The sequence below is a fragment of the Vombatus ursinus genome, unplaced genomic scaffold, assembly GCF_900497805.2.
Source record: "Vombatus ursinus unplaced genomic scaffold, bare-nosed wombat genome assembly UNPS02014830.1, whole genome shotgun sequence".
NCBI lineage: Eukaryota > Metazoa > Chordata > Mammalia > Diprotodontia > Vombatidae > Vombatus > Vombatus ursinus.
In genome coordinates, this window is record NW_020954608.1 from 14,047,310 (window position 1) to 14,060,711 (window position 13,402).

At 36.3% G+C, this 13,402-nt stretch overlaps 2 protein-coding genes across 2 annotated transcripts in view; one reads left to right on the forward strand and one right to left on the reverse strand.

Annotated features, from left to right (window-relative positions):
* Positions 1 to 12,112, reverse strand: part of LRRC17 (leucine rich repeat containing 17) — a 56,743-nt gene extending 44,631 nt beyond the window's left edge. The window contains exon 1 of the mRNA XM_027838520.1: positions 11,970 to 12,112. The gene's annotated coding sequence lies outside the window, so the exon portion shown is untranslated. The remainder of the gene's footprint in view (positions 1 to 11,969) is intronic.
* The window catches only part of FBXL13 (F-box and leucine rich repeat protein 13), a 254,089-nt gene that overhangs the window by 131,054 nt on the left and 109,633 nt on the right, over positions 1 to 13,402 (forward strand). The window contains 2 exon segments of the mRNA XM_027838888.1: positions 3,934 to 4,034; positions 11,900 to 12,029. Of these exon segments, the coding sequence (XP_027694689.1) occupies positions 3,934 to 4,034; positions 11,900 to 12,029 (231 nt within the window).

A 13,402-nucleotide genomic window follows, 5' to 3' on the forward strand; every position in this document is an offset into this window, starting at 1 on the left:
CCTGTCTCACCTACCACCCTAGCTTGTATTTCCTAATCTAAAAAATAGATTTTTTTCTAGATATAATTTCCTTCCAGATGTTTTCCAGTTATCAGTAACAATAGTGCCATACCTCTCAATGGTTGGTAAGAGATGATGACAAAGCATTAAGATTTTTAATGAACCATTTCTGCTAAAAGTAAATGAAAGGGTGCATAATCATACATGTGGCATATATTATCTCAGAGTCTACTATGTGCATGGCACTGTTCTAAGTGCAAATAACTTGATTCAATTCAACAAATATTTACTAAGTAAACATAATGTACAAGGCGTCACAGATAATGTTCAGTCTTTGCCTTTCTGGGGGCAGTTATGACTGGTCAGATCTCTTTAACTACTTCTGTCATTTCTTCAGAGATTTTCCACTGAGAGAGACTACTGCTAACTCTTGGCTACTAGCTGAGCAGTTCTGGTGGTCTCCAGTTTTCACAGCATCTGGCAGCAATTTCCTCAAATAATCCACCCCATCCTCCTCAATTTTGATGGTAAAAATGTTATTTTTAAGTGTGGAAAAAGTACAAATGAAATATAAATACAATGTATATACATATAATTTTCAAGTGCTTTTAATTGTTCTAAGCCTCTCCTCTTACTTCCTTATTGCCTACTAAGTTATTACCATTGTGGATTTAAATTAACTGCTTTATTTGTACTCACCAACATAGAGGAAACACCTATGGATAGCCAATAGATAACATTATCAAGATTTGGAGCTGTAAGACTCCTTGGAGGTCATCTAATCCAACCTCTCAATTCACAGATGAGGTAATGGGGTCCAGAGAAGTTAAGTGATTTGTTCAGGAACATACGAAGAGGATAAGCCTAGTCAGTATTTGAAACTGGATATCTGACTCCAAACCTAGCACTCTTTCCATTATGCTCTGTTGTTAAGTCACAGATACTTTGAAGTGATTAGGTTGCTTCTTTATGTTGATATAGTTCCCTGAAGGGTACTCCATAATATTGAGAGACATCAATAATCATGTAAAAAGTTACATCAGAAAGAGTAGTTTCATTCTTTTTACTTGTTACTTCTTTACAAAATGAAAATATGCTTCCCCCATCAGAAAGAGAGAAAATTTTCCCTCCCTCATTCTCCAGATGTTTTTCTCTAGCTATAGTCACTTCTGCCAAATCTCTTTCATTCATTGATTGATTCATTCATTTAGCAAGTATTTATTGAACATACTGTGTGCTAGACACTGTGGGAAATAACTAGATGTATAAGACTTAGTTTCTTTTGTAATTTGTCTATTATGTCTCAAGTAAATTTAAATATTCTTTGAATTTGCTAGTCTAGTGAGAAAGTCAAACCTCAGTGACATCTGCATCAAATTTGGAAACATCAAAGTATTTACCAACTGTAATTTCTAATAATATGTGGTACTGCTAATTCCATCCAGATTTTACTATTGTTTTCAGGGAAAAAGGCATTTTAAATGCAAGCTTACATTTAAAGAACTATATTCATTCAACATGCTTCAGTTTCTCACAGAAAATTGTCTAAGGTTTTATGTTTAAAAAATCTAAAGAGCATCATAGACAAATTTGCAAACTGTTATAGGCCCTCAACTATTTATTAATGTTGTATTTATATGCTTAGTCACTTTGAAAACAATTCCTAGGTCACTTTAGAAACAGAGGGTATAGCTGATTTTACCTTGTTTTGACATCTATCTTTTCTAGACAGAGAAGAACAGGGAGCTGACTGCTTTCTAGTTCGACTTACCTCAAAGGGCTGCCATTCTGTGGTAGATTAAAAATTCATATCTCCTACCTCTCTTTGCTGAGAGGCTACCTTTTCTTCTTTTCTATATCTGTTGCTGAAGAAGTTGTAAGCTAATATTCCTATCTTCCTTTTGTTCTCTATTAGTTTGCTTTGCTAGTACCTTTCATTGAGTGCCAGTGCAATATAGTGCTTCCAGTTGGCACAGCATTTAAAAAAAACATAGTTTTCCACTCACTTCTTTCATATCACTAGATTTCTATCTTTCCCCTTCCTCCCACAAAAATGATCTCACATTCTTTCTAGCTGATTCCACCTGTAACCAAAAATGGGTAGCAGTGTCCAAATACTTCACAGAGAGGGAGGGAGTCTTGCCAGTCCAGCAGAAGGAAGGACAGGGTTTCTTACTTGCATCTCCAATACATTAGCAGTGTGGTATCATTTACTGAAAGCCTGGAAGATATATTTCAGAAGTGTCCTTGCACTCAGAGCTTTTCGTATGGCTAGGGATGCATGGGACTTTAGCTCAGTCACTCTATGGACAAATCTGTGTGGACACACAGGGCACACAATTCCATTGTCTTGGCACTTCGACTGGCTCCTATCATAGTAGAGAGGGCTCTTGTTGACCTGCCCTAGCTATATGCTGTTTTATGACTCGTGGAAATACCTGGGACAGGATGTTTATTACTGGAAATGATACTGAAAATAAACGTTCCTAGCTTCTGGTAGGTGTACAACTGGTCTAGGCCTCTCCTCTGCTGTGTTGGGCATGACTACTTGGGCAGCAGGACTATGGTTGCCACTTATTCACCCTTTTAGGTATACAGTCACTTACCTTTTTAAAACACTATGGTTAAATACCTGTATTGAACTTGTCTTTCCATGTATAGAACTTAAAATTCTGGCTGAGTTTTGTAATATGCCACAAACTTTTATAATAAGGAACTAGTCATGGATCACAGTTGTTGCAGTGGGCCTGGAGTAAGGAAAAATTGAGTTCAAATCTGGCCTTGTACCCTTAGTAGCTGTGTGACCCTAGGTGAGTCACATAACCTCTTTTGCCTCAGTTTTTCTAGCTGTAAAATGAGGATGATAATAGCACCTACCCTAGGGGTGTTGTAAGGATCAAACGAGATCATATTTGCAAAGTGCTTAGTACAGTGCCTAACATATTAGGTGCTTAATAAATGTTTATTTCCTCCCTCCTACTTGTTGATAGTAATCCTATTTTTTGGAATTTTCTGTTGTTTCAAATGTAGGCAGTTTTTATATCTTTATAGTTAAGGCATTTTGATATTTGACACCTAAGCACTTACTTTCTCATCCTAGAGCTGGTTTTTGGGTAGTTTAAATTTAAATGAGAAATTGGTATTGCAGAGGAATGGAATGGATCATTTCCAAATAAAGTTAATAGACTGAATAAACATAGCTCCAAAAAAAAGTGTAGTTTTCTGCTCAAAACCAATTAGTGCCGCAATGAATTAGCCAGCACAGACTGAAAATTGAGTTGTGCTATGTAAGTATGAAGCAGTATTGTGTAATGGAAAAAGAACTGAAGTTATAGTCAAGGCAAGACCTAAGAATGAATCTGTGACCTTGGACAAATAACTTCACTTTTCTAAGGCTTCATTTTCTTGTTGGTAAAATGGGGATATATTGTCCTTTCATTTTTCAGTAGAGTCTAACTTTTCATGACCCTGTTTGGGGTTTTCTTGGCAGAGATCATGGATCAGTTTGACATTTCTTTTTCCAACTCATTTTACAGATGAGGAAACTGAGGCAAACAGGATTAAGTGACTTCCCCAGGGTCATGCAGCTAGTAAGTGTCTGAGGCCAGATTTGAACTCATGAAGATGAGTCTTCCTGACTTCTGATTTGGGGCCCTATTCACTGTGCCGCCTAGCTGCCAAAATGGGGATAATAATATCTGTAATAACTACCTCAGGGGCATTGTAGGGATTGAACAAGTTAATGCATTCAATGTGCTTTATCAAATTTAGTGTGATTATATAATATCATCTTTCTTTTTTGTGTGTGTGCTAAAACTATAAATACGTGTTTCCTTCGGAGCTGAGTAGAAGAGATAGAGAGAAAATGGGAAGGCCGCAAGCCACATTAGATTTTGATAAGTATCTTTTGTTTGTTTGTTTGTTTCTCTTTAGGATGAAGTAATGAGATATGTGTCAGAAGGCTGCCCAGCTCTTATTCTTTTGAATGTAGCTCACACAGAGATTAGTAATAGAACACTAAGACTGCTATCAAGGTAATTTTTCCCCTACCTGAATTAGGTTGATAAGAAACAAGTGACATTAAGTTCACTAGTGCATCTACTTTCACTTAGAAATGTGGCATTTATCCTGAATGTTTTGAGAGAAGCCAAAGCTTTATTTATAAGGCAATCACCACTTTTGACCTGTTTGCCTATTGCATAGTTGTCAGTCAGTTCTCCCTACCTTTGTCCATTCATCAGTCACCAGTGGTGACCGTTCCATGCCTAATATGGATATTACTTTATGCCTACTTTTATCCCATGGGCTCAATAGAGAGAAGCCGTTAGCGACTGACAGAATCACCAAGTCAGGCTCCAATTCTTAATGTTCACTTCTTCATTTGAAGAACAGGGTCAGAAGGAATGATGGAAACTGTGAGAAACGTTCCAATTAGAGAGTAAAAGAGTTCCTTAAATGTGAGATTGTACAATATAAGAATGGACTTCTAAGAGAGGTGACATAATATATTTTTTCTGGAAAGCCTAAAGTAGAGGATAGGAGATCATTTTTATATAAGTTTAGGTACAGAACCTTATAGTATTTGTCTCCACTTTCTGACTCTCAGTACTCCTTTTTGCATATTTCCAAGTCCAAAAATGTCTATGAGGAAAAAAAAGTTCTTAAGTACAATCTCATTTGAAGGTAAAATGATGGATTAAGTGATATTTTAAGCTTCCATCAGTTAGTCAACAAACATTCCTTAAGTATTAACTGTGCCAGGCAATGTGCTAACCCCTAGCATTGCTCTAAATATTTCAGGTAGAAGAGTTAGAGAGGAGAAAAGACAGCTCTATCTGAGACAGGAGAAAAGGAAGATATGGTGATGAGATTTAAAGATATATTGATGTATAACCTATATCAGATTGCTTACCATCTCAGGGTGGGAGGAGAGGAAGAAAGGAGAAATGGAATTTGGAACCCAAAACTTAAAAAAAAAACAATGAATGTTAAAAATTGTTTTACATGTAATGGGGGAAAATAAAATATTTTAAGAAGATATTTTGAGGTGTGGAGAAAAGAAATTGAGACATTTCACATCAGAGGTTCCCATCTCCTTAGTAAATTAGGAAATGGGAATATCTCCTGACAACTTAGAGGAGGGAGAAGTGAGTTTGGAAACTTAAAGAAAACAGAAAATGTTTAACAGCTATTTTTGGAAAACTGATCTATACTTGCAATATTTTTCCATTTGAATAGAGAGAGGTAAGACTTACAGTTCCTTAAGCTAGTAGAAACAAAAATTAATTCTCTGAAAATTTATCCTCTAGCTATGGTTTTATATATAAGACATTAGGGATTCATATAGAGTAGTCAGTTATCTTTATGATGAAGGGACTTGCCAAAGAACTTAATTTGAGGATGAATTATAATGTTCTAAACATAATTTTTTATTGTTACCAGAAGAATATAGCCCCTCATTGCATAATGTCACATATGTGAAATGTATACATTTATAGTTAATCACAACCCCAAACTAACATTCTTCAATTTTTAGGTAAAATTCTGTAGACATAGCTTCTTTGGGGTTTCTGAAGACATGAAAAATGTCCGAAAGGGCTTTATGTGTGATTATAATATGGTACTTTAAAATTTTATAGAAAAAAATGGTAGACGATGAGCTGTAAATAGGCAGAATGCTTGGTATCCTATAGGAAAAATAATTTTATTATTCTTTATAGTTAAAGAAATAATTTTTTCTCCCAGTTGTGATTTGTGTCATAATTTTTAAAAAATGCAGTACATGAAACTTATATGAGAGTCAGCGTGGCATAATGGATAGAGGAAAGTGAACCTAGGAGTCAGGAAGACCAGGGTTCAAGTCCCATCCCTGCCACAAACTGCATGTGTGACCCTGGGTGAGTTTTTTCAGTACCCTAGACAATTCTCTTAAGATTGAGAGTGCAGAGTAGGTGAGGTCCTGCCTTGGGAGAGGGAGTTTTCTCATCAGGAAGTTAGTTACCTATCTGGTCCAAAAAAGGCGGAAAAAAGTGAAGCAGACATAAAATACAAATACATATTCATTTCTTAACTCTTCTGGAGTAGAGTGACATCCTATCTAATCTCTTTTCTGTTTTGTCTCTTTTGGACAAATTACTGTTTGTCAATACCTCTTCCAGAAAGCGATTAAGAAGACACATAAAGGAAACATAAATCAATTTAAATGTTGATTCTTGAATTTTGTCTCAGTCCCTCCCTCAAGGGGAATTATGTAGATGATTTTTCTGGACTATGTAAAACAATAATAGGGCTTGATGTAAATGTTGAATCTCATCTAGTCCATCTTTCAGCATTTAGTGGAGATTATAGCCTTTTCTCTTGCCTTTTAAATCTCCTTTCCTCTTCTTGCAGGTACTTAATAGTGTTGAATTGAATTGATGATCTTATCCTGTCCCACAGCTCCCACCATTACTTCATTGTTATATCTTCTTGTCTTTATCCTGAGTTCAAGTCACACATTTCCAGTTACCCACTGGGCATTCTACTTCCTCTTCAAGCTCGTAATGTCTAAAGTTGAATTCATACAAAATAGGCAGAGATTTTGCTCCTCCTCCTGATCCTCCTATCACTTTGAATGGTGCCCCTGGTTACCTGGGGCTCAAAGCTTAGTAATTGTTCTTTATTCCCCCCTTTGCCTCAACCCCCACCATTCAATTAACTTCCATGACCTGTAGATTCTACTTCTGCCACATCTTTCCTATTTATCACCTGCTCTCTTTTCCCTTGCCATCATCCTATTTCATGTCTTTAGTACCTCTCATGTAGATTATGGCACTAGCCTTCTAACTGAATCATCAATTTCCATTGTACTTTTGTGTACACTCCCACCATATTAATTTTCCTAATGGCATACTTGTGCTCAGAAGCCTTCAATGGCTCTTAAGCTGACATGCAAGGCCCTCCACAATCTAGCCATAACTCACTCTTCCATATCCCTTATGCTCTAGTCAAACTAGATCATTCACTGTTCCCCAAACATACTTCAAAATTTCCTAGTTAGGTGGCTTTGCTCCTGGTATTTCCTACCCTCCTCCCAACCCTCAAATTGTTGAAATCCTACAGATTATTTAAGACTTGTACTTTTTTCCATAATGGTTTCCCTTGTTTCTCCCAAGCCTGAAGTGAGTTCTCCTATCTCCGAATTCCTAGGGCACTTTGTTTGTGCCTCTTTGATGGCACTTGTTATGTCCTCCTTTGTGTAAGACCATCTTGTGTTCAGATTTTCTCTCCCCTCCTACATTGTGTCTCCTTAGCATCAACAGCCATATGCTTTTTATCTTGTGTCCCCTGGGACAAAGCATACCAAGTACAGGGTCATGTACAGTATCTGTGTAAGCATTCTCAGTGGCTTGCCCATAGTAGGTACATAATAAATGTTTGTTAAATATAGGTATTATTAGTATTATATTATAATTAATATGAATATTATCTAATATGAATAAATATTCCTCAATCACCTCTTTTGTCAGTTTAGCTTTTCATACATTTGAATTTTACAAGTTTATAGAAAGCTGTAATAGAGGATTTTTTTTTCAAATTTTATGTATTTTAAAACATTCTTCTGAGAGGGCTTCACCAGACTGCCAGAAGGGACATACACACATACACACAAAAAAGCTAAGAACCTATGCCAAAAAGAGATAAATTGGATTTTTACCTCCTAGTTGTTCTTGTTAAGAGAATACTAAGTAAATGATAAAGATGATGATAAAGAAAGTGACATTGATTGTTCTGCCCACATGACAAAAGATATACTTCTTAAAGGCATATCCTTTTCCCTTTTTTTCATTTCCCCTGTTTTCTCTATTACTCTCTAAACTAATTAATCGCCACAATGAGGGGAATAAAGCTGCCTTCTCTCTGGGCTTCACATAGGGATATAGCAACTAAAAGACTACTTTCATTCAACATTTTGTTCCATTTCCCAAATGCTTGAAGGACTTGCTCAGGCTTTCTGAAATTATGCTTATTCTAGGAAAGTATTTATTTACAATCTCCTTTCTTTATTTTCCCACAATCCACTTCGTTAATCCCCTGCAGTCTTGTTTTAATGGGTCTCCTTAGTGCCATCTTCTCTCCATCTTCCTATCTGTATGGCAGTATTTTACCCACTATGCTATACTCACTTTCAGTTGTGTTTTGAATTCTGTGTCACAGAGCTTGGTGATGTTTTTGTCTAATCAGTACCCTTCACAATTTACCAATCAGAATTTCGCCCAAAACCAGTAATTCCAATTTATTCAGCAAAGAGCTTCTACTCCATGTAAAAACACTGTACAAGATATTCTTAGTCATCCTCCTCTGTGGTCTCTCTGATGAATCATCCTCCCCTTCAGGAACTGGCCTTTCTTGCTTTCTCTTTATTCTGTCTTTCCTGGTTCTTTTCCTAGCTATCTGAACATGTTCCCTGACAAGTTTAATTTTTTTTATTCCATTAACCATGAGCATATTTAAAAGTTTCCATCCTCAGGCCTCTTCTCTCTCTCTCTTTTTTTGGGGGGGGCTGGGCAGTGGGGTTAAGTGACTTGCCCAGGGTCACTCAGCTAGTAAATGTCAAGTGTCTGAGGTCAGATTTGAACTCAGGTCCTCCTGACTCCAGGGCCAGTGCTCTATCTACTGTGCCACCTAGCTGCCCCTCAGGCCTCTTCTCTTGAGGCAGATAGGTGGCATATAGCACATCTTCCTTTAATTAGGAAGATCTGAGTTCAAGTCCTGATTCAGACACTTCCTGCCTCTGTGATTGTGGGCTAGTCACTGAACCTTTCTTAGCCTCAGTTCCCTCATCTGTTAAATAAAGATAATAATAGCAGCTCTCACACAGGGTTGTTATGAGGATCAAATGAGGTAAATTGTGTAAAATGCTTTGTGCATTTGAAAGCATCAAATATATGGGAAACTTTTATTATTATCCTTCTTCATTTATTCCCTCAGAGTGTTTATCCATCTTCTCAGTTAGATAGCCATTACTTCTATGTTGATAAATTCATATCAGAGCCCCAGCTCCATATTTTTGGTTGACTTTATGACTTTTCCACTTGAATTCATTAAGTCCAAAACTGAGCTTGTCACCTTTAAGTAACACTGCTATATTTCATTCTGAATTTGACACAGAATGGTGTCCCCTGCTGAGCAAAATCTTATCCCTCATTTTCAAATCCTGAGACCATTTGCGTAATCCTATTTCTGACTTGTTTTGGTTTATATTTTTACTTTATGTTTCACCTTTTCCCAGTTACCTAATTTCTTGTGGAATTCTTTCTACTCATTTTAATATTACTAATTTTTGGCTGCTATTATGTATAGAATGTCACCTTTTACAATATATGAAGTCCTTATTTTATCTTTTCCCTTTCTCTTAACAGTACTACTGTTCTCCAAATTCCCCTAGGTTCAAAACTGCTGAGTGTTTTTCCTTTATTCTGTCTGTCCAGTCAATGACTATCTTCTCAATCTGCTTAGAAATGACTCTTGAATTTACCCATCTCTTATGATCCTTCTTCTACCACTATCATCCATTTTACTCCACACTTAAATCTTCTCAGGATTTGAAAATGAGGGATAAGATCTTGCTCAGCAGGGGACACCATTCTGTGTCAAATTCAGAATGAAATATAGCAGTGTTACTTAAAATTTGCCAAATGAGATTTCACTGTCAACTGATAGTTCTCCTACCAAAGAGAAAATTTAAGAAAGATAAACAATTGAGAAGTGCCCTATGGATTTCCACACTTACGGTTTTCCATTCTGAAGACAAGTCACTGGTAGTCCCATTAATTTGTAATTATTCAGTTTATGGAAGTGCAACTTTTTTACTCTAATAGATTTCCATCTTTGAAATGGTGGATTTGACTCATTATGTGGAAGCAAAGGGATCCATAGTATTGGACAAAATACTGAAATGTCATATGACTATGCATCCCTTTACCTTCTTCCTAAAAGAACTACATCTGGTCTGGCCTTGTGAAATAAGTATAGGTTCTCATTTTAAAAGACTGCCATGGAGGGAGATTCCACAAGATTCCTTGGAATCTTTATTTTGCTTACTAGTTCCTGTTGTTAGATATCCTTCAGTGTGTCTAACTAGTCTTTGGACATCTGAGTATAGATGGAAGAAAATTGTATTTTCCCCGCTCACTCTCAGTATTCACCTGAGAAGAGTGAAGATGAAGTTTATATTCTTAAGATTTTATCAACAGTCCTTTGGATCATTTTAGAAACTCCAAGCAAGGGAGGGGAGTGGCCTGGACTGTTTCTGCTCAGTCTATCTCATCTCCTCACTGAGCTGTTGATCTGAGTCAGAACAACATTAAAGATACTAAAATGTTTCATCATGTTTTGAATACAAGCTGCAGGCAGAGAGAAAATCATGTTTTGTTCAAAAAAATTCAGCATGAGTGGGGTAATCTGTTTCATGTAGACATGTGTGTTTCAAATTATTAGAAATAAAATTAATAATACTATGTATATGTGTTTTATTTTATCTTTTCATTGAATATGAACTTAAGTCTTCTGGATTTTTTTTTCACAACCATTTCCCCTGCCTTCTTTTTTGTCCTTTAATTTTGTTCTGCAATGTTGTCAATTACAAACGCGTGTTGTTAGTTTCTATAACAATGACTTATTCCTCTTCCTTAGAAGTTGTCAGTAGTGGGAGTTCTTGCATTTTTTGAAATACTAGACTTGGGCTGCCTTGGAAAATTGCCCAAAGACTATCCTGAAACCGAAAGCTCAAAGAGCACAGTAATATAGACTCATTCTAATTACATTTCATCTCTCTGGAAGCCTTTATTTTGGTCATTGTGGCATGGCTGTAACTGCTCTATTTCAATTCTCAAAAGATTCATAGTCTATGATATATTTTCTTATTTATGTCATATCCACTCCAAACCATTTGCACTCTACTATTATAAGTTCATTTAATCATAGTACATTAGCCCTTTTTAAAGATTGGTACTGGAAATGGTTGATTGATACTATAAATGGTAAAAATTCATTTAAAAATAAATTTTTCCACTTTAAAAGTAACTTTTTAGATTCCGTTTGAATAACCACTTACAACTTGGAAAGAGCTTTGGAAACTGATCCAATAGATCTGGTTCTAGTCCCATTTCTGCCACTAGTTAGATGAGTCACCTTGAGAAACCTACTTAATCCCTATGGTCCTCAGTTTTCCCAAATGTGAAATGAGGGAATTGCTCTAGGTGTCTCTCACTTCTAAGGCAATTATGATTCCAGATTCATTTTTTATTGTTTTTGACAATGTGCTTTTTAAGTCAAATGAATCTCTAACCATCTTGTATAGTAAAAGTTCATCAGCAGAGAAAATTTTACAGAGTATTTATTATTTGCACACTTACAGCATCCCTTATTGCAATTCTAATTTTGATGTCCCACCGATAAAACTTACAATAAAACAAGAGAATAAATCTTGCAACTTTGTTTTTAAAAATACACTAGTTTTCAAAAAACATGCATGCATCCCCAGTGGCTTTTTGAAAGTTAGTTCTCTTCAACTTTTAAGTTAATCTCCTTTGAGAGATTTTCATCTAACTCTGCATTCATCTAACATGAAACTAACTCTAACCCTAACTCTAAATAGTCCTGAAATTTTTCTGCCAATCTTAGTTTCTTCAGCATGAAAAGAAGTCTTTCCACTACTGCAGATCTACTCCACACCCTAGCCCCTGCCCCCCAAAAAATTATTAAACATCTAAAGAGGATGTCCAGTTAACAATCTTACTTTGTTTAGTCACTGTTTGTTAAGAAAAATGCAAGCAAACAGCTGAAATGTGAATTCTGCAGTGAACCATAATGACCATTCCCTCTTCTCATCTCCTCTTTTCCCCGTTTTTCTTTTCAGATGTTTCCCCAGCTTACAGAAACTTAGTTTGGCTTATTGCAGGAAATTCACAGAGAAAGGTTTACAGTACCTGAGTTTAGGCAAAGGATGCCACAAGATCACCGATTTGGACCTTTCAGGTTGTACTCAGGTTTGTCTTTCACTTCTTTTTTTCATGCCGTGGGGAAGGGGATCCCTTGGAGAACTTTCTGCATCCAATCCTCATGTTAAAATAAGGCAGGGCAAGTACTGCAGCAGACTTTTCAGAGGTTTTAAATTACACAGCCACAGCTGCTTAGATTTTCCTCAGAAATAGTAGTATAGACTTTTGGCTCCTTTCCATTTAAGCATCACATTTACAAACTTATTGGATGAAAAAAATGAGTAATTTTGGAGGCAGTGCATTTTGAATTCCAAAACTTGAGTTTTGAAAGCAGTTTCATGCAAACATGAATGCATAAATAAATTAAAACCTTTGTGAGAGAACTTGCATGATTTCCTGAAAAGGCAAATAACTCACACATGTGTTTTCTAAGACTAAGTAATATGGAAAGTTATAAATGCAATGCGAGGGTATTCATCAAGGAGAAAGTAAATGTCACAAAAAAATCCATTGTAAAGTTAGAGTTTTCACATCACATGTAAAGAAGTTGAGCTCCCTGTTAGACCTTGGGTTCCTAAAAACATAATGCAGAATGTTAGCTCCTTGAGGGCAGAGATAATTGTTGGTTTTTCTGGTTTTTGTTTTTGTTTTTGTTATTTTTTCTATTTTGTCTGGGTCTTGTAAACTGCCATGCATTTAACAGGTACTTAACAAATGCTTGTTGAATTGGAAAAGGAAATTTTAAAAGTGTGTATGTGTTAAAGGCAATGAATAGAGAAGTATCTAAAAGGTAACTATGATTAGGTGAGGATATTGCAAAAGTCTGTCAAGGTAGATAATGTAGTTTTTCTGTGCAGTCGTTTTTTCAGTCATATTCAACTCTTCATGACCCTGTTTGGGGTTTTCTTGGCAAAGATATTGGAATGGTTTACCATTTCCTTCTCCAGCTCATTTTATAGATGAGGAAATTGAGGCAAACAGGGTTAAGTGACTTGCCCAGGGTCACACAGCTAGTAAGTGTCTGAAACTGAATCTGAACTCAGGAAGATGAGTCTTCTTGACTGCAGGCCCAGCCCTCTATCCATTGTGCCACCTAGTTGCCCTCAGATATTATAGTAGAGCTGTTAGTATCAACGAATAATATCTCTTCTCCCTTTGGGGTGAATTTTGTCCTGTATCTTTGAGAATTATTTCATCTATTTGTTCATCTTTGTCTTTACTGACAAAAACTTGTACACCATTCCTTTAGGTGGAGAGTAACAAAGCTGCCCTTTGCCATAGGTATATGGCATTGGTGCCAAGATTACCATCTCGCGGTACATAAATAAATGGGGGAATTCTTCCCTTGGGCAGATACCAGCATAAAAACTTAGTTCCTCCTTCAGAATCTTTGAATATTAGTAAATATAGTTTAACTATCC